At 35.8% G+C, this 22,154-nt stretch overlaps 1 protein-coding gene across 1 annotated transcript in view; it reads right to left on the reverse strand.

Moving 5' to 3' along the window:
• LRRC9 (leucine rich repeat containing 9) overlaps positions 1 to 22,154 on the reverse strand; it is a 116,581-nt gene that overhangs the window by 57,627 nt on the left and 36,800 nt on the right. Inside the window, 4 exon segments of the mRNA XM_066388277.1 lie at positions 5,007 to 5,126; positions 11,616 to 11,828; positions 19,743 to 19,858; positions 20,484 to 20,606. Of these exon segments, the coding sequence (XP_066244374.1) occupies positions 5,007 to 5,126; positions 11,616 to 11,828; positions 19,743 to 19,858; positions 20,484 to 20,606 (572 nt within the window).

Here is a 22,154-nt window from a genome sequence, read left to right on the forward strand (position 1 = left end):
TTTAAACAATGGGACTACTATTCTTAAGGATTTCTGTATTGTTAAGACTTTTGATAAATACTGCCAAATAGTTTTCAAGGAAATTGGTACCATTTTTTCAACAGTAGAATATGAGAACACCCATTTCATTAAATACCCAGCAATCTACCTGCCTCTTTTTAACTTGCATTATTTGCCAGTGAAGTCAAACATCTTTCTATCTGTTTATATTAGCCATTTTCAAATGTTTTTATTTTGCTTCTTGTCTTTGGTCATTTATCTGTTCAGAACTTCATCTTACTTATTTATAAGAAGTCTTTAAGACTTTGTACTTGTATTTGTTGCAAATAAATTTTTCATAAGGTGTACACTAATTTAGACACAGAACAAGAAAGAGACAAAGAGAACTTTAAGAAGATGTTTTGAAACATATTTTTAAGATAAAAATATTACTATAGTTTAAAAATGAATATATTTACAGTTTAATTTAAACAATTGTTTGAATTCAGCATAAAATTAGTCACTGCTATATAATGCATAGTTCACATTGTTGGAATAGCAGGAGTAACATTATTATAGTAGTTCTCGTTTTAGCAGTTGAATGTACAGGTCAATAAAATATAAAAAAAAATTTCTGGAAACCAAATAGTGTTACTTTTTATTCTCATGAGTATACATAAAAAACTTGTCATTTACTATCATCATAATTTTTTGAACTAAGAGATATTTGACAGTAAAAAAGTATTAAGGACATAATCTTAGAACATTCTTTTAAAATAAAATCAATTATACATTTTCTTCAGACTTTTCTATAGAAAGACTTTATGCCAGAAGTAAATGAATTAGCTTTTAAAAGTTAACATTTTAACTTTTAAAATGTGTAAGTCAAGGATTTTATATTAAACAAAACTGCCTTTTAAGTATAAAGGGCAATGATAAACTATTATCAACAGCCAGTAACTGAAAGGATTATTGTTTCCATAAGAATATTTTTCAGAGAATCAAAATGTCTAGAGAGATACCAACCTAAGAAATGGTGATGAGATTTAAATGTAGTTACCAATTAACTAAAAGGGAGATTTGCAAAGTGTAAAGCCATATGCTCTGACAAAATAGATACAGCCTGATGATCTTAGTTATTTTTTTTAAATGGAACACAGGGGAGGGGGGATGCATTCCGGGGGACAGTAGAATCTATGTAAACACAATAAATTAAAAGAAAACAAAAAATAATGGGAAAATAAAAAGAACACACACACAAAATTTTAAAGTCTCTTTTCAGTAATCATATTGATGAGAATATTAGTGCTGTAATTCTGAGACTGCTCTGTGTGTGATAGAAGATAAAACAAATGAGTAATTATTAAATATTTTATGACCTTATGTCCTGAAAATCAGGATTATTGATGTGGGAGAAAGAAAATATACCTGTAAATAACAGAGATGAGCTAAGCTCAAATGTTTTCAGTCTTGAATTTGAATTGGAAATATCAATACACACAAACACACCCATCTTTTACACCAAGTTCTGTCCATTGGAAAGACCTAGAAACAATGATCGCCTAAGTCTGTGGTCTCGAAATACCATTTCTCTTTAAAAGAAACCAAAGGTCCTTGAAGAAATGGTTGATTCCATGTTAAAACATGAAACACATAAAATGTGTAAGGAACATCCTTCATACCAGGTGGCAAAGAAGCTATCAAAGATTATTAGAGTCATGGCAAAAGGAGCTGACTTTAAGAGGCTTCTATTGTCTAAGGATGAGACAATTTAAACTTCAATTGTGGTAATAACTACAATGGATAGAATCTCATCAAGTATGTTTAAGTTCCTGCATTCTTAATGATATCAAAACACACATAAAATAATTGTACATCTTTGGGAAATTATAAGGAATAAATTCATTATCTTCAAAATTGATAAATGCAAATAATCAAGCATATATTCTGCATTTTCTTTGTGAATGGAACCACTGGGTTCCCAAATAATAGATAAAGGGACATATCTCCGTAAAACTATTCCAACTAATAAATGGAAAAGAAATAACGCAATAAGAATGTTGCCATTTTGTAATCCACAATGAGTAAATGGATATAGGCATTAATAATGGCTGCAAGAATCAGAAAAGTAATATCATGTGCTTCATATGGTCTTGCCTGAGTAGCCAATTTCTGGAACCAGTTGACAATTTAAAAAAAATATGGAGGGAGCCCTGGCCAGTTGACTCAGCAGTAGAGCATTTGTTCGGTGTGTAGAAGTCCTGGATTAGATTCCCAGTCAGGACACACAGGAGAAGCAACCACCTGTTTCTCTACCCCTCTCCCTCCCCCTTCTCCCTCCCTCTCTCTCTTCCCTTCCTGCAGCCATGGTTCAAATGAGCAAGTTGGCCCCAGGTGGTGAAGATGGCTCCATGGCCTCACCCCAAGTGCTAGAATAGCTCAGTTGCCAAGCAGCAGAGCAGCAGCCCCAGATGGGCAAAACATCAGATGGGCAGAACATCAGCCCCAGATGAGGGTTGCTTGGTAGATCCCGGTCAGGGCACATGCAGAAATCTGTCTTTCCACTTCCCTGACTCTCACTTGATTAAAAAAATAAAATAAAATAAAATAAAATAAAATATATATATGGAGGGTGGAAAGCATATATCAATAGATTTCCATCATAAGTGAGCAAATCAGTAGGGTCCAGACTGTGGAAAACCCTGGTTGGAAGGTCCAAGTATTTCTATAGATAAACTATGGAGAATAGAAGGGGGATTGAAGGGAAACTTATAAATTAAAAGAGATTTAAAAGATTTAATAGGCCCTGGCCTGTTGGCTCAGTGGTAGAGCGTCGGCCTGGCGTGCAGAAGTCCCGGGTTCGATTCCCGGCCAGGGCACACAGGAGAAACGCCCATCTGCTTCTCCACCCCTCCCCCTCTCCTTCCTCTCTGTCTCTCTCTTCCCCTCCCGCAGCCGAGGCTCCATTGGAGCAAAGATGGCCCAGGCGCTGGGGATGGCTCCTTGGCCTTTGCTCCAGGTGCTAGAGTGGCTCTGGTCGCAACAGAGCGATGCCCCCGAGGGGCAGAGCATCGCCCCTGGTGGGCAGAGCGTCGCCCCCTGGTGGGCGTGCCGGGTGGATCCCGGTCGGGCGCATGCGGGAGTCTGACTGTCTCTCCCCGTTTTTTCCAGCTTCAGAAAAAATACAAAAAAAAAAAAAAAGATTTAATACATTTTTAAAAATGTAAAAACCAAACTGGTGTGCTAGAGATACACATTTGGCTGATGGAATTATGAGGAAAAATGCAGGAGATTACTATAGAAGTCAGGATGATGCTTTCTTAAAGAAATGGCACACATACAAGAGGCTTATGCTATAGGTGGCAAACTTTTATTTCTTGATGTGGGTGTTGGTTACAAGCATGTTCACTTTATAATAATTGACTAAACCACATGTTTTTATTAAACAGTTTTATGTATCTGTTTTTTATATTATAATAAAAAAGCAAAGAAATACACAACTATCTTCTCTCTCTGACCGTCCTTAACATTCTTACAGTCATTTTTAGAGGCACATTTATACATCAGATACTTGATGCTTGAGAGGTCTATATCTTGCCACCTTTGGTAATCCTAAAATTTGAAAATAGTTCTCTTACCTATAAAAAGACCATGGTGATATTCATCCAATAAGTAGGTTGTGAAGCTATGATGATGAAAGAAACTTTTATAGGAACAACAAATCCACAATGCAAAATACATGCTGGGAAGCTGGCTCAGCTCACTCACTATAATAGCACCTTGCACCGCTTAGGAGTTTACTCTTTAAATTATAAAAAATTATAATGACTGTCATAACTTTTAGAATTTCTAGTGAATATTAGAAAAAAGAAATTAAAATTCAACAATTTACATATAGTCCTGGGACCTCTATTAAACTACCATTTTATTCAGCTGTGTATCAAACCCAGACGAACAGGAATTAATAAGGGCTTAGGGCTTTGGCTTTTGGGGGGCTGGATGAAAGAAGGTGAAGGGATTAAGCAAAAAAAATCAACAAGAACATATGTCTACAACACACAGACACAGACAGCAGTGTGGCGATAGAGGGAAAGTAGGTGGGGGTAGGTGGAGGTGGGCAAGGTGGGAAATGTGGATGGAAAAGGACTTTGCTGGGGGTGATGGGCGCGTGATGCAGATGATGTTTTGTTGAGTTGTACACTTGAAACCTGTAACGTTTTGTGAATCAATGTTACCTCAATAAATTCAATAAAAAATAAGTAAAAAGGACTTTAGCTTACCAAAACCCCCCAAAGAACGGGGTTTAATACTGAAACCTAAGAGCCAGTAAACAAAGTAAGAGCTCCTTCAACAGTAGTGAAAGCAGCAGAGCAAGAGCTTTGGTACGGTTGCAAAGAGGTAGATAATGAATGAGAGCTGAGAATGATGATGCGTTCTGAAAAGGTATGTCAGTGATCTGGGAACTTTGGAAAGTAGGGATGCTGGATTGGAGTTCTGGAAACGCATATGTGATTATTTTTGTTATATGATATATAACAAGGAAAGCAAAAGATAGGCAAGGTCCAAACTGATGTGTGTATGAGCATTACCATATTTGTCCTATGACCTATGAGAAAGCAGAGACGAGTCAAACAAGATCTATGTGTGTGACATTCAGGTAGAAAGGACAAGGCCGAGAAAAAAAGAAATAACATAGATAATGAACAGATGAGAAGTAGCAAGAGCAGAATAAAGTGGAAACAATACTTTCCAAAGTACAGTTTAAAAACAAGTCTGAAATAGTTTTAACAAACTTATTTTAAAGTAGCTAGAAATCAGATATGACCACAGGTGTATATTTGGTTTGCAAATGGAATTTAAATCCAAGACCTATTTTAGAAAAGGTAACATAGTATAGTGTATGTAAGTTTTGTTCCTGACATGGTCTGTATAATCTTGAATATACTTATATGAGGTCATAATTACAAATATAACTTATCTATTAAATTAAAAATTGTTTTAAATAATTTCAAAAGAGCAGTTATTACCAAGTGGTGTACATCATCTAGACAAGTAAATTCATTAAAGCTGATATTAAGTTTTCGAAGTCCTGTTAACTTGGAGAGATCTCTCAATTTACTCAAGCTGTTTCCATGTAGATTCAGACTCTGAAGTAAAAAATAAATATAAATTAAAAAATAAGACAGATTATATTCTACACCATAGTTATTTAAGTAACATTAAGATAGAACCAATAAGTAAAAAATCAAATGTATGATTTTAGAATATAGATTATAGTAGCATAATTGGATCTGGTTCTTGATTATTTTGATTTTCTGCTTGGTTTAAATTGATCAGGAATTGGCATGAGTTCTTTTAAAAAAATAGTTCAATATATTGTTGAGATATTTATTAGGGCAGATCTATTTTTCAGGCTAGCCAATGACAATGCCCTAAAGATTTTGGGTATTAACAAGGACACCTTACAAGGGAGAGAGGATATCAAGGATAGGCCTTGACCGCAGGAAACTGCATGAGGGCACTGGCTAAGGAAGTAAGGCTGAGTGAGGGTGTTTGAGTAGCAGGAAGGAATGCCAAAGAAGGAGGTGGAAGAGTGGCTAAGACAATTTCTTTTTTTTTTTTTTTTTGTATTTTTCTGAAGCTGGAAACGGGGAGAGACAGACTCCCGCATGCGCCCAACCAGGATCCACCCGGCACGCCCACCAGGGGCGACGCTCTGCCCACCAGGGGGCGATGCTCTGCCCCTCTGGGGTGTCGCTCTGCCGCGACCAGAGCCACTCTAGCGCCTGGGGCAGAGGCCAAGGAGCCATCCCCAGCGCCCAGGCTATCTCTGCTCCAATGGAGCCTTGGCTGCAGGAGGGGAAGAGAAAGACAGAGAGGAAGGGGGGGGAGTGGAGAAGCAAATGGGCGCTTCTCCTATGTGCCTTGGCTGGGAATCGAACCCGAGTCCCCTGCACACCAGGCCGACGCTCCACCGCTGAGCCAACCGGCCAGGGCCTAAGACAATTTCTACATCAGAATTTGGCTCAGATCTTCCCTGTACATTTGTTCTGGGCTATATAAAAATGAAAGTTATTATATTTTTATATTTGGGGAAGACCCTGATGTCTACACATCTTTCTGTCTTCAAGCTACACCATTATGATTGGTATCAAGTAAAGATTATATTTATGCATAACCTACAAAATAAACAGTGGCATAAGAAAACATTTTAGGCCCTGGGTGGTTGGCTCAGTGGTAGAGCATCAGCCCAGCATGTGGATGTCCTGGGTTCAATTCCTGGTCAGGCACACAGAAGTGCCCATTGCTTCTCCACCCTTCCCTCTCTTGCTTCTTTCTTTCTCTCTCTCTCTCTTCTCTTCCCTTCCTGCAGCAATGGCTCAATTGGAGCGAGTTGGCCCCAGGGTGCTGAGGATGGCTCTATGGCCTTTGCTTTAAGTGCTAAGAAGAGTTCAGTTGCTGAGCAATGGAGCAACATCCCAGATGGGCCAAGCATCATGCCCTAGAAGCCTTGCTGGGTGGATTCCAGGTGGGCACCCCTCCTCTTAGTGAATAAAAAAAGAAAAATATATTAATCCAATTGCCTACAGTATTCATAATAAATGGGTATTGTAATAAAATCAGGTGTCTACCTCCCAATTCTCTTCATTTGTCACTACCATCTAATACCCTATTATATATACCATGGACATAACTAAATTCCTGTCAGGGAGAAACAACTAAATGTCAAATAGTTGTCAAAACTTAGCTAAAATTGTTAAGAAAAGCCAATTTATGCAGATTAGTTTATTCTATTGGTCACATGTCATCTATGATACATTCTACAGATAATCTCATGTTTAGCATGTCGATAGCTGAGTTCATCATTTTCCCTATATGCCTGTGTAGTAGTCTATGTTGTCAATCCTGATTAAGAGTTTCACTATCTAACAGATACTGTTGATCACCCCCTTTCCCTCTTTTATACATTCACTTGATTTCTGGAAAGGTCTCAAACCAATCACTCCATACCAGCACCATTACCAGTGCCTTAGTTCAGGCTATTATTTGTCCTTTGGACTACTGCAATAGTTTTCACTGAATTTCCATACCATCAGTCTAACTTCAGTTAAATATAACCATAAGCTGCCAAAGCTAGAGTCTTTAAAAACAGTGAGAGTATTCCTTAAAGAATGAAAACATTTTAATTTGCCTTCTAAATCCATCCTAATCTCCTACTCTTCCAGTTACAGCTTCATGTTGCTTCCTTGTATTCTAGCTTTTACCTCTACCTTCTACTATCACACACCCTATGTTCTAGTTACACTGAATTTTTCAGTGTTTCCTGAAGACACCATGCTCTTCCAAAACCATGTGCCCATGGCTAGACTATTTCCTCTGCCTAGAAGATGTAAACAACTAAATTTCTCATAGCCTTTAAAAATCTTCACAAAACTCATCTCTTTGTGTGGAACTATCCCAGCATCTCTCACCTTCCTATGTGTGTTTACATAACTGTCTCTGCCATTAAAATGCTATTCTTGATGCAGGAAAAAGAATTTCTTCATTTTGAACCCCCAACACTTACCTCATTGCCCAAACCATAGCATTTTCTCAGTAAATGGTAGGTGACTAAATCAGTGCAAAAGTCATACTATAACTGACAACCCTAATTTTTAGTATTTAATTGGTCAATGAGAGAATATATAATTGTATGTTATATATCTGGGGGTTTTATTTCTATATATTTTATTTATTTTTATGTATGTCCTCATAAAACTGAATCCAGTGAGGAAGACTGAAAAGAAAATAAGACGTATGTACCTGAACTTGTCTTATAGCAATAGCATAAAGGAAGGAAAACAAAGGATATGCTGTCTAAACATTCTTGTGATATCTAGTGTTTTTATTAGGAGGTTTAGAAAGTTTGCTGACTCATAAGCAGTATAAGCAAATTTAAGATGAAAAGGCTTCATTCTTATGGTATTGATCAAATTAATGCATTCAGGTTGAGGTCATAAACAGGCCAAGGTGTTCTGAAATCTTTTTTTTCTTTAATTCAGTGAGAAGAGAGGAGGCTGAGAGACAGATTCCTCCATGTGCCCTGACTGGGATCCACCCAGGAAACCCACTAGGGGTCAATGCTCTGTCCATCTAGGGCATTGCTTCATTGCTCTTCCTAGTGCCTGAGGTGGAGGCCATGGAGCCATCCTCAGTGCCTGGGGCCAACTCGCTCCAATTGAGCCATGGCTGCAGGAGGGGAAGAGAGAGAGAGAGAGAGAGAGAGAGAGAGAGAGAGAGAAAGAGAGAGAGAGAGAGAGAGAAGTGAGAGGGGGAAGGGTAGGGAAGGGTAGAGAAGCAGATGGATGCTTCTCCTGTGTGTCCTGACTGGGAATTGAACCCAGGACATCCATATGCCAGGCCGATGCTCTACCACTGAGCCAACCAGCCAGGGCCTATTCTGAAATCTTATTCTCCTCTTCTCTGTATCTTATCTTACAAACCAAAGATAATAAAAGACCTACCTTCTATTGTATTTTTAAAACTTTTAAAAATCGGTTTAAGTCTATAGGATTACATGTCATGGAGTTTCAATCCAATCAGAACACATCCATTTATAATACTTTTCATTTCTAAGGCTTTATTACAAAAAATTATTACTTAAATGTGAGATATTGACATTACAGTGGAGAAACAACAATTTCTCCATACTTTCAGCTAGAAGATGTCTCCTCCTGTAATCACTGTCCTGCACATTTATGAATAAGATAGTAATATTGCCATTATGTTATGAAGCTTTCCTTCCTTGCTAAGAACTAGCTGGGTAAGGACTTAATCTCCTTGATTTGAAATTTAGTGGATGATGTCGATGCAGTTTCACCAAGGCAACCCCATAAACTTCTGAAAAAGATGTTTTCTGAATATTTTCAGGAGCAGACATAAAACTATTAACCTCATTTACTATTTTATTTCAGTCACTGGAGAAAAATTTGTCAACAATGGACCTAGAAATGTTACAGTGAAGCAATATATTAATTTTCAAGATAAAAATCAATGCAGTATTCAGATCATGTATCATGGAAATGTGCACTTGAAAACCGATATAATCTTATTAACTAATGTCACCCCAATACATTTTTTAAAAGATAAAAATTATTTCTAAGTTTTTATCTCTATCTCAGCTTTCAGAGCAAACAGAAATATAGTTTTGTATGAGAATAACTTGTCTTCTCAAGTATTCTTTTTTTTTTTTTTTTGAAAGAGAGGGAACAGGATAGACTGACAGGAAGGGAGAGAGATGAGAAGCATCAACTCGTAGTTGTGGCGCCATAATTGTTCATTGATTACTTTCTCATATGTGCCTTGATCAGGAGTGGGGGAGGCTCCAGCTCAGCCAGTGACCCCTTGCTCAAGCCACCGACCTTGGGCTCAAGTCAGCAACCATGGGGTCATATCTATGATCCCACCATGCACAAGCCCGTGACCCTGTGCTCAAACTGGTGACCCTGAGCTCAAGCTAATGACCTTGGGGTCTTGAACCTGGGTCCTCAGTGTCCCAAGTCAATGCCCTATCCACTGCACCACCACCTGGTAGGCAATCTCAAGTATTTTTATGAATTTGCCAATTTGCTTACAACTTCTGCAGGTTCAAAAAAATAACTCACTTTCTCTGCAAGACCCTCTTGCTATTTACGAAGACATTTAAAAAAATTTTTTTTATTCATTTTAGAGAGGGGGGAGGGGGGAGGAGCAGGAAGCATCAACTCCCACATGTGCCTTGACTTGGCAAGCCCAGGGCCTCGAACCAGCGACCCCAGCGTTCCAGGTCAGCGCTTTATCCACTGCGCCACCACAGGTCAGGCTTATGAAGACATTTTTTAAAAGAAGAAGCTGATGAATATCTCATGTGTGCCAGATATTATGTTAACTAATGACAGAGCTGATGTTATTTCATAGAATGCTTGGGTAAATCAGAAAAAGTCATCCCTCCTTAAGACACTTTTATTTCCAGCTTTAGAAAATTGTCACACTAGGCCTATTCTGTTGTTACAAAAAATTTTACCAAAAGTTGTTAAACAACTTTTGTCTTAAATACACTACTCTATAATTTAAAAAGTGCCCCTCAGAGGTGCCCATCTTATGCAATGTACACTGTACAGTCTCATATTGTTGCCCTGGTGCTGGGGATGTACATGACTAAGAACGGCCACTAAGAAGCCTCTGCTTCTGTGGAATTTACAGTCTAGGAAGGCTACTCAGCATATAACAAAGGAACGTGACTTAGACTCAGAGGCAAGAGAAGACTTTAATGCTTAAGTATAGATCTAAAAGATGTGTGGGAGTTTAACTAGAAGAAGGGGACCTGGGGAGTACTTTCCATGCAGAAAGACTAGCAAATACAGAGACTCTGTGTTAGCTGCACACAGGGTACATTTCAGAAATAGGAAGGAGGCTGAACATGGGTGCTAAAAGGAAGATGATATGAAAACGATCTGGAAAGGGAGTTCTGGGATCCGGGCCTACAAAACCTTATGTGCCATATGAAGGATTTTGGTTTTATTTTTAAAACAATGAAAAAGCATTTGAGGATTTCAAGCAGAAGTCATGAGAGGTGACAAAGGTGACATGATCAGATTTACATTTTGAAGGATTACTCTAGCTTCAACATGGAGAATGAGTTGACAGCTCTACGTGGAAGCACAACACGCCCTGTGTTGCCTAGCTCTGGGAGTCATCCTATCCACCTTGTATGGGGTTATAGTCAGTTACACAGTGAATGGCATGCAGAGAACACATTAACAGTAAACATTAATATACCATGCATGGTGCCTCCTGGAGTTGGGCAATGGGGCGATGGTAGAATGAGTCAGGTTAGAAGGCTATGGCAGTAGTCTAGGTCAGAGACAAAGGTAGTTTGTATAGAATGGTAGCAGAAATGAAGTGGACAGATCTGAAAGTCAAGATAAGTAGGCTTAATATTTCAACATAATTGCCTCAGTGTAATGTAAGTAATTTCAATAAGTTAATTCAAATTTTGTTGACTAACTTTGTAAATGTAATGCTTTCATATTCCATGTTAATCCTGGAAACTGATTTGAAACTTACCTGTTTTCATCTTAATTATTTAAGGAGAGTTTATTTGTTATTCAGGAATAAAATCCCTTGCAAAGTAGCACATTACCTAGACCTACACTGTCTTGTGTGGTAGCCACTGGTCACATGTAGCTATTGAGCACTTGAAATGTGGCAAGTCTGAATTGGATATGCTGTAAATGTAAAATATACTCCAGAATTCAAATACTTGTTATGAAACTATCTGATTAGTGAATCTTAATATCATTTGCATGTTGAATGATATTTTGGGTATGTTAAGCAAAATATATTATTAAGATTAATTTTGTCTTTAAATTTTTTAAAAAACTATTTTAATGTGGCTAAAAGAAAAATTTTAATAACATATATGGTACATATTATATGACTACCAGACAGCACAGATCTAGTCCACACAGAAGGAAAGAGTTGGGTACTTTTAAATTTATCAGCACGATGCCTGGCATAATGAGATAGATGGTTTAATATCTTTAGATTTCATAGGATAGATTCTGATTCCAAATTCAAGGTTCTTGTCTCCAAATTTTATTTATCATAATACTTACCACAATATTACTGTACGTGTTAGTCTTAGCAAGGGGAAGTATAATATTGTCATCCAAACAAACAAGTTTTGGTCTGGGCTTGATCCTGGGGTCCATTTTAATAACTTCATCATCAAATTTCAATTCCTGGGACAATACGGATCCTTCTGATTTTTTTTTGCTTTCTTCTGGAATAAATTTTTTGAATGAAGAATATAAAGAGTGAGGCTTGACCTAAAAAATATTTATTAAAAATATTGAAAATTTGGTTGCTGTATTTATCATTTTGAAAAAAAGCTATATAGAAAAAATAAATTAGTTTTTTAATTCATATAGTAATATCTATGATGATAAGAATCACACTGAGAAATCTGTGAGAGTAGATTAAAATTGTGGACTAACAACAGGTGTATTCATCACCTTCCACTAAATATTCCTTAAAACTGGCAAAAAATAATTTTAAATTATTTTATAACTGGAGAAGTCACCAACAGAAAACTAGAAATTGTAAGACATAAATCAGAAGGGTCTGAATTGAGAGAGAAATAAGAACAGAAATTTAATCTCAAGCTAAACATATGCTGGAAATAACCACTCTGATGAGCAGATCTGGAGACAACTGATGTTCGTAGTGAACAAGTACATAGCAGGAGGATGCTCCAGGTAATCAGGTAATTATGGTAAGAATTATGTATGGATAAGCAGGAACAACATGAACAAATAGAAATGGTTCTAGAAAAAACACCAAAATGGTTCATAAGATGCTATTTTAAAAACTGAGAGAACAAAGCATCTAAGAGAAAATAAAGTATATGCTATAGAAAAAAATAAACACTTCAAAATCAAAACAACAACAATAAATGAAACAAAAAATATTCAATAAATGCCTTGAAAAACCAAAAGGATATGGCAGCAAATCAAATTAGCAACGTGGAAGCTAATATTGAGCAAATCTTCCAGAATTTAAAAAATGGAGATGCAAAATATGAAAGAAAAGAATTACAAGATATGGAGGATCGTTTCAGAATGTTCAATATTTAATTAATAACTGTTCCAATGGACTTGACAGAAAAAGAAAAGACATAATCGAGGAATTAAGAGAAGAAAACTTCCTTGAAGTAAAGAAAGAACTTCAGATCAAAAGAGCTCATGAAATGAGTGGCAAGCAGAAGAATGATGGCGCTACTGTTATGCTGACATCACTGAACAGTCGTAACAGGAACCACCCATCTCTCAATTTCTTATTATTTGAGTGTTTTTGTTTGCTATTTAGGCTTCTGTGTCTTTTGCTGAAACCATACTTGACTTATACAATCCCATTCATAATAACAATATAAAATAGAAATGCCCAGAACTATACTTGACAAGATTTAAGACCTATATAAAGAAAACTGTAAGAGAAGACTTGACTAAAAGGAATAACTTTTGTTCCTGGATGAGAGGCCCAATACTGGAAAGAATGCATTTACCCCTAAACTGGGTTTTAAATGCCCTACAGTCTCAATCAGATCCTAATAGGATTTTAAAATAGAACAAGCTGGCCCTGGCCAGATAGCTCGGTTGGTAGAGCTTTGTCCAGAAGTGCAGAAGTTGCTGGTTGAATCCCTGGTCAGGGCTCATACAGGAACAGGTGGATGTTCCTCTCTCTCTCTCTTTCTTTCCCTCTCACTGGAATTAATAAAAAATAAAATAAAGTAGAACAAGCTGATTTGAAATTTTATTTGGAAATAAAAATTCTCAAGAACACCTGAGAACTAAAAAAAAAAAAAAATGATTTTGGGTCAGGGAAAGTGAATTTGCCCTATCATTTATTTAAAAAATATCACCAGCCCTGGCTGGTTGCTCAGTGGTAGAGTGTGGGCCCAGCAGGTGGATGTCCTAGGTTCGATCCCAAGTCAGGGTACACAAGAGAAGCGCCCATCTGCTTCTCCAACGCTCCCTCCTTTCTTCTCTCTCTCTCTCTCTCCCTCTCTCTCTCTCTCTTCTCCTCCCTTCTTGCAGCCAAGGCTCAGTTAGAGCGAGTTGGCCCCAGGCACTGAGGATGGCTTTATAGCCTTCACCTTAGCTGCTAAAAAATGGCTCTGGTTGCAATGGAGCAAGAGCCCCAGATGGGCAGAGCATTGCCCCCTAGTGGGCTTGTGAAGTGTATCCTCTTCAGGGTGCATAAAGGAGTCTTTTCCTGCCTCCTCTCCTTTCACTAAAATAAAATTTAAAAATATATATATCAACAAGATTTTACTAACCAAAACAATATGGTAAGGGGCCCAAGATTACACAAAGAGATCAATGGAACAGAATAGAAGGATCTATAAATAGACCTCTTGTATATAGAAATAATTTTAACAATAAAGATGACATTTTAAAGTAGAGCAAAAAAGATGATGCTTGTCAAGTAACTTTTCATTTTTAGGAAAAATTTATTTGATCACCCTACCTACCTTACACACTATAAAACAAATTCTGTATGGAACTAAAAAGCTAAAAGTTTTTAAACAACCTATATAAGATTTGAAAGAAAATAAAGAATATTTACATAAGCCTTCTGAAATGAGACATAAAATTCAGAATCCATACTAGAAAAGATAGAAAAATCTGACTTCTTAAAATTAATGTGTAAATTACAAATTAAAATGACAAATAAGATGTTGGCTGTGGCCTTTATCATGTTGAGGTATGTTCCCTGTATTCCCACTTTGCTGAGAGTTTTGATCATAAATGGGTGCTGGATTTTATCAAATACTTTTCCCACATCTATTGATATTATCATGTGGCTTTTCTCCTTCCTTTTGTTTATGTGATGAATCACATTCACAGATTTGCGAATATTATACCAACCTTGCCTCCCAGAATAAATCCCACCCGATCATGATGTATAATTTTATTTCATGTATTACTGGATCTGATGTGCTAATATTTTGTTGAGAATTTTAGCATCTAAGTTCATCAGGGATATTGGCCTATAGTTTTCTTTCTTTGTAGTGTCTTTGCCTGGTTTAGGAATGAAGATTATGTTCGCCTCATAAAAGGAGTTTGGAAGTTTTCCCTCCTCTGGAATTTTTTGAAATAACTTGAGAAGGATAGGAGTTAGTTCTTCTTGACTATTTGGTAAAATTCACCTGTGAAGCCATCGAGCCCAAGACTTTTGTTTGTTTGAAGTTTTTTAATAGCTGTTTCAATCTCTTTTGTTGTAATCGGTCGTTTAGGTTTTCTGATTCTTCCAGATTGATTTTTGAATGATTATATTTTTCAAGGAATTTATTCATTTCATCTAGGTTGTACCATTTTTGGGCATACAGTTTTTCATAGTATTTTCTTACAATCCGTTGAATTTCTGCTGTGTCAGTTGTTATTTCTCTACTTTCATTTCTAATTTTATTTATTTGTGCCTTCTCTTTTTTCTTAGTGAGTCTGGTTAAAGGTTCATCAATTTTGTTTACCTTTTCAAAGAACCAGCTCTTGGTTTCATTGATCTTCTGTATTGTTTTTTTAGCCTCTATGTCATTTATTTCCTCTCTGATCTTTATTATTTCCTTCCTTCTACTTCCTCTGGGCTTACTTGCTATTATTTTCTAGTTCTTTTAGGTATAGGGTTAAGTTGTTAATTTGAGCTTTTTCTTGCTCCTTAAGGTATGCCTGTAGTGCTATGAACTTCCCTCTCAAGACTGCTTTTGCTGTGTTCCATAAATTTTGAGTTGTTGTATGTTCATTTTCATTTGTTTCAAGGAAGTTTTTGACTTCTTCCTTGATCTCATTGTAAATCCATTCATTATTTAATAGCATGCTATTTAGTCTCCAAGTGTTTGAATGTTTTTCAGTTTTTCTATTGTAGTTGATTTCTAGTTTCATTCTGTTGTGATCAGAGAAGGTGCTTGATATGATTTCAATCTTCTTAAATTTATTAAGACTTGTTTTGTGTCCTAACATGTGGTCTATCCTAGAGAATTACCGTGAGCACTTGAAAAGGATGTATATTCTGCTGCTTTGGGGTGAAATGTTCTGAAGATATCTATTAAATCCAGTTGATCTAGTGCAGGCATGACCAACAGTTTATTGCTCTTGGGCCAGATTAGAAAGAAAACTTTTTTTATGGGCCGGACAAAATATTAAACTTAAAAAATGTTAAATACAAAAATGATTTGTTTAAGTAAACAAAAATTTATTATGTAATTTGTTTATGAATAAATGTAAGTAATTTAGTACAACAAATTAACAAAGAAACTAATGTGATGTGTTCAGGTGCCTTGCGTCGCTTATTATTTTTTTTAATATCTGGCTCTATACTTGTAGTAGCTATTCTTAACACAGCCTCTAACTATAAATCATTCAATCTTGATCTTGTACTTTATTTAGATTCATTAAAGAAAAGTTTGTTCACAAATATAAGTTGAGCTGAAGATTACTGAAGATATCATAGTTTATGTATAATGATTTAAAAGTACCACTTATTTCATTTCCACAGTGCGTCAGGTGCCACATAAACTCATTATGAAGGCCGAATCTGGCTAGCAGGCCGTATGTTGGCCATGCCTAATCTAGTGTGTCATTTAAGGCCACTGTTTCTTTGTTAATTTTCTGTCTTGAGGTTCTATCCATTGATGTTAGTGGGGTATTACAATCCCTTACTATTATAATATTGCTGTTGATGTCGCCCTTTTTGTCCATCAAAATGTGTTTTAGATATTTAGGTGCTCCTATATTAGGTGCATATATATTTATAATAGTTATATTTTCCTGTTATAATGCTCCTTTTATCATTATGTAATGACCTTCTTTATTTCTTACTATAGCCTTTGTTTTAAAGGCTAGCTATGACAAACCCACAGCCAACATCATACTCAATGGGCAAAAATTAAAAGCAATCCCCTTAAGAACAGGAGGAAGGCAGGGGTGCCCCCTTCCACCACTCTTATTCAACATAGTTCTGGAAGTCCTAGCTACAGCAATCAGAAAAGAAGAAGAAATAAAAGACATCCAAAATGGAAAAGAAGAACTAAAACTTTCATTATTTGCTGATGACTTGATACTATACATAGAAAACCCTAAAGTCTCAGTCAAAAAACTACTGGAACTAATAAATGAATTCAGCACGGTGGCAGGATATAAAATCAATATTCAGAAATCAGTGGCATTTTTATACACCAACAATGAACTGTCTGAAAGAGAAATTAAGGAAACAATCCCCTCCACTATTGCAACAACAACAAAAAAATAAAGTACCTAGGAGTAAATTTAACCAAGGAGGTTAAAGACCTGTACTCAGAAAATTATAAAACATTAACAAAAGAAATCAAAGAAGATACAAACAAGTGGAAACATATACCTTGTTCATGGATAGGAAGAGTAAATATCATTAAAATACCTATACTACCCAGAGCAATATATAAATTAAGTGCAATTCCTATTAAAAAACCAAAGTCATACTTTAAAGATATAGAACAAATATTCCAAAAATTTATACGGAATCAAAAAAGAACACAAATAGCCTCAGCAATCTTGAAAAAGAAAAATAAAGCGGGGGTTATCACATTTCCTGATATCAAGTTATACTACAAGGCCATTGTACTCAGAACAGCTTGGTACTGGCATAAGAACAGGCATACAGATCAATGGAACAGAACAGAGAACCCAGAAATAAACCCACACCTTTATGGTCAATTGATATTTGGCAAAGGAGATAAGAGCATATAATGGAGTAAAGAGAGCCTCTTTAACAAATGGTGCTGGGAAAATTGGACAAATACATGCAAAAAAAATGAAACTAGACCACCAACTTACACTATTCACAAGAATAGATTGAAAATGGATAAAAGACTTGAATGTAAGTCATGAAACCATGATCATCTTGGAACAAAACATAGGCAGTAAGCTCACCGACATCTCTCGCAGCAATATATGTGCTGATTTTACTCCTCGGGCAAGTGAAATAAAGGACAGGATGAACAAATGGGACTATATCGAACTAAAAGCTTTTGCACAGCAAAAGACAACATGGATAAAATAAAAAGACAACCCACACAATGGGAAAACATATTTGCCAACACGTCTGATAAGGGGTTAATAACCAAAATCTACAATGAACTTGTAAAACTCAACATCAGGAAAGTAAACAATCCAATCAAAATTGAGCAAAACAACTGAATAGACACATCTCCAAAGAAGATATACAGTGGCCAATGGGCATATGAAAAAATGTTCAACATTACTAATCATTAGAGAAATGCAAATTAAAATCACAATGAGATACCACCTCACACTGGTCAGAATGGTGCTCATTAACAAAACAACACATAACAAGTGTTGGCAAGGGTGTGGAGAAAAGGGAACCTTCCTGCACTGCTGGTGGGAATGCAGATTGATGCAGCCACTGTGGAAAACAATATGGAGATTCCTCAAAAAATTAAAAATCGAACTGCCTTTTGACCCAGCTATCCCACTTCTAGAAATATATCCTAAGAATAACAAATCACTGATTCAAAAGGAGAAATGCACCCTCATGTTTATTGCAGCATTGTTTATAATAGCCAAGATCTGGAAACAGCCCAAGTGTCCATCAGTAGACAAGTAGATTAAAAAGCAGTGATACATATACACAATGCAATACTATGCAGCCGTGAAAAAGAAGGAAATCTTACCCTTTGTGACAACATGGATGGACCTGGAGTCTATTATGATAAGAAAAATAAGCCAGGCAGAGAAAGAAAAATATCATATGACCTTACTCATATGAGGAATCCAATGAACAATATGAACTGAGGAATGAAAGAGAGGCAGAGAAGGGGTTAAAGAGTCCAGAGGGAAAGCGGTCAGAGGGAAAGAGGATGAGAAGAGGGGAAGGAAGAATGGAAAAAATTAGGGAAAGTATATACACATAACACAGAGAGATAGAGGGCAGGGTAGTAAATCATGGAGGGAAGGCGAGAAGGTGGTGGGGGGAGGGAGGCAAAAGGGGTATCAAGGAGAACCCGGGGGCCACTTGTAACTATGTAAACATGACAAATTTTTTAAAAAAGTCGGTTAGTAGTAATAAATAATATAATAATAAATAAAAATAGTACAAGAACAAAAAAAATCATAATTTTTTTTTGCTACAAATAAGACAAGTGACAGAAAATATTTGCAACATATAGTCACAATAAAGTATTAATATCCAGAATGCATATAGGAATTTTTCCAACCAGTATGAAAATGATAGAGTACAAAAGAAAATGGTCAAAGGATATAACAGGTGATTCATAAAACAAGCAAACTTGACTAGAAGGAACTGCTGAGCTAAAGCCAACCCACAGGTGATTCATAAAACTATAAATAATTCATAACATTTGAAAGAACACAATATCTTTTCTTTGTTTATCAGCATGTGGAAACAAAGATTGATAGTAACTTGTGCTGGTAAGAATGCAAAGAAACAAACACTATCATGTACTGTTGGAAATTTATAAAATGGTAAAACCTTCATGGAGAGCACTGGTAAAACTTATCAAATTGAAAATGCATATACTTTTGACTTTCCAAATTCTTATACAAATCTATACTGCAGAGAAAATTTCATGTCTATATAAAGATGTATCTAAAATGATGTTTACTGAAGTATTGATTTAAATAGTAATAAAACTTTTGAAAACTTGCATGTTTCAGCAACAGTAAGTCAAATAAATCAGAGTATTACTAATAGTATGCAGCTACCAAAAGAATGAAGCATAGATGTACATGTACTGAAGTGAAAATGTGTCTAAAACATATTGTTAAAGGCAACAATCAAGACAGGATACTTAGAATTTGATTCTACAATGTAAAATAGTAAGTATTGTTATATATGCAAATGCATAGAAAAAGTTCGAAAGCAAACCCACAAAGCTGTTAACAGTGAATGCCTGCAAAAAAGGGAGTGGCAATGGGGTTGAAGTAAAAGTAGGTTTTCATGTTTATTCTCTATTCCACAATATAATTTAAATCTTTTCCAGTGAGACTACAGCCATATATTACTCATATAATATATTTGCCTAATTAAGATATTTAGGTTTCATAATGATTTGTTTTTAAATTCAAGTATGTACAAATCTATAAAATAATTTGATATAACATTATTAGACTTCAAATTAATATTCTGTTCTCATTTAAGAAATTCTAGTTTTAAAAATACATTCATACCACTGTAATATACTCAAATTCAATGACGTATTCCGGCAAAACAAGGTCATGATCAAAGACAAACCACTTGCACTGTCGAATGCTGCAATCACAGTGTTTTGTTTTCACTACAGAATCTAGAGTAAAATAAAAAACAAAACCAGGCAAAATAAACATACTTCAAAATGAAACATTAATATACTTTTTTCATTCTTACATAGATTAATGAATAACAAATTCAGTAAGTTCCAACTGTTATGTTAATGTGGGGGTTTTTTTCTTATTACCTTCCCAGACCCCCTTGATAGTTTGTTAATTATATAAGTACTTATAGTTACCCTTTCATTACACAGACTAGTAGAGTTTACTTCTATTCATATACTTCCCTTTTCATACTTTTTCACTTTTCTATTCAAAAGGTGGCCTCATAGTGTTGACAAATGTATTACTCTAAAACCTTTGTTGTTAAAAGATAAGTGGGTTTTTATCTTTTGAGATACATATTACATATCATATATACTACATATATAAAATTATATGTGTGTGAAACATAAAATTTTACAAAATAAAATATGCACACTCATATAAATGACACTGAAGTAAGAGATAGAAAACTGGAAGCTCATTAGTAGCTAGGGACATTTTTTTGTAGAAAAGTTTACAAACTACTTTAAGTAGAGGTTAAATTGTAAACATATGCGTTAAATGCAAACTTTTGTATTCAGAAAGATGAAAGCATATTTCTCTTTATGGCTGACATACTTCGTAAATGTTTTTGATGAAGGAACACTGAATTAACCATTGGATAGTTGGCTTGACTGATGGAGTCCTGTTCATGAGCCTGAACACTCTTGCCAAGGAAAACCTTTGTAATGAGGATGATACCTAAGTTGAAAAAAAATTTTTTTTAAACAATAATTCATTTTAGTAATTTTCCAAGATCACATTCCTTATTGGCCCTAGACTTGTATGTGCTGTAAAGGCAGAGATCCTGGCTATTCCTTAACACATTGCTTGATTCAAAATAAGAGGTCAGGCTCTGGCTGGTGGGCTCAGGGGTAGAGCATTGGCCCAGTATATGGATGCCCAGTGTTTGATTCCCAGTCAGGGCACACAGAAGAAGCAACCATCTACTTCTTCAACTTTCTCCCTCCTCTTTCTCTCTCTTTCTGTCTCTTCCCCTCCCTCAGCCATGGCTCAGTTGGTTCAAGTGCATTGGCCCCGGGCACTGAGGATGGCTATGTGGAGCCTTCGCCTCAGGTGCTAAAAATAGCTCAGTTATAAGCATAGCCCCAGATGGGCAGAGCATCATCCCCAGATGAGGGTTGCCAGGTCGATCTTGGTCTGGGCACATGTGGGAGTCTCTCTATCTCCCTTCTTCTCACTTGGGAAAGAAGAACAAAAAAGCAAAGCAAAAAATAAAACAAAAAACAAAATAGTAGGTCAATAAATACTTTTCAGATAAATGAAACAGGTCTGTGATTATATCAAGCAAAGCTTTACAGAAAAGGAATTATTCCAATAATTCAGCAATTTTTTATTAAGTAATTTAAAATAAGAAATCTGCTGTTCTTATTGATAACTGTTATAAAAATTCATCTTTGTATCATCGCACTTAGACCATGATGTAGAACATGGGGAGCATTCAATAAATCTCTACTGAATAAATGAACATTTCTTTTCCCTTTAGATTTTAGCAAACCTTGAGATTCACTAGATCCCAAGGCTTTCCAGGAGTCACTGAAATCTATAGAGTAACTTCTAATTACTGTGCATAAAACATTCAGATGACTCTTTGAAAAACTACATTTAAATTATAAAATGTTTATTGGTAGAAACTAATTGCTTTGGAAAGCGTATTCCAGAAAGATATAGGGAAACACCATAGATATTTCTTAGGGTAAGAATGGAGGAGAATAAGAAAAAGAAATAAATGGTGTTTTCAAATTAAGGGTTCTTAATAAGCTTAATAATCAATAATCTTCTTAATTTTCCAATTATTATTAACTGAATGAAAGACTACAAAACATACATAGATCATCTTAGCAGAGCTACAGTCTGGAACATAGAGTATCACTTCTATAAATAAGTTAACCAAATTTCTGACTATTTAATAATCTTCAGTAAACTGGATAGTTGAGACCAAAAAATTGGTGTTCCTTACTCCCTGACCTGATTAGTTCTTTTTTTTAGTTTTTGGTACTGTGCATTAGTACCTCATCTTTGTAGTTCTTATGATAATTATAATTTTACATTTATTTGCATAATCATTAATGTTTCTAAATACCATAACGGAGAAACTGTATCTAGTCTGCATTGACTATCCTTATCACCTACCAAGTGCCCAACACACAGTGAGCCTTCAATATGTATTGGTGGACTGAGAATGAACAGCGGAAGAGGGTGAGACAAGGGAGGACATGAAGAAGTGAT

The sequence above is a fragment of the Saccopteryx leptura genome, chromosome 6 (genome assembly GCF_036850995.1).
Source record: "Saccopteryx leptura isolate mSacLep1 chromosome 6, mSacLep1_pri_phased_curated, whole genome shotgun sequence".
NCBI lineage: Eukaryota > Metazoa > Chordata > Mammalia > Chiroptera > Emballonuridae > Saccopteryx > Saccopteryx leptura.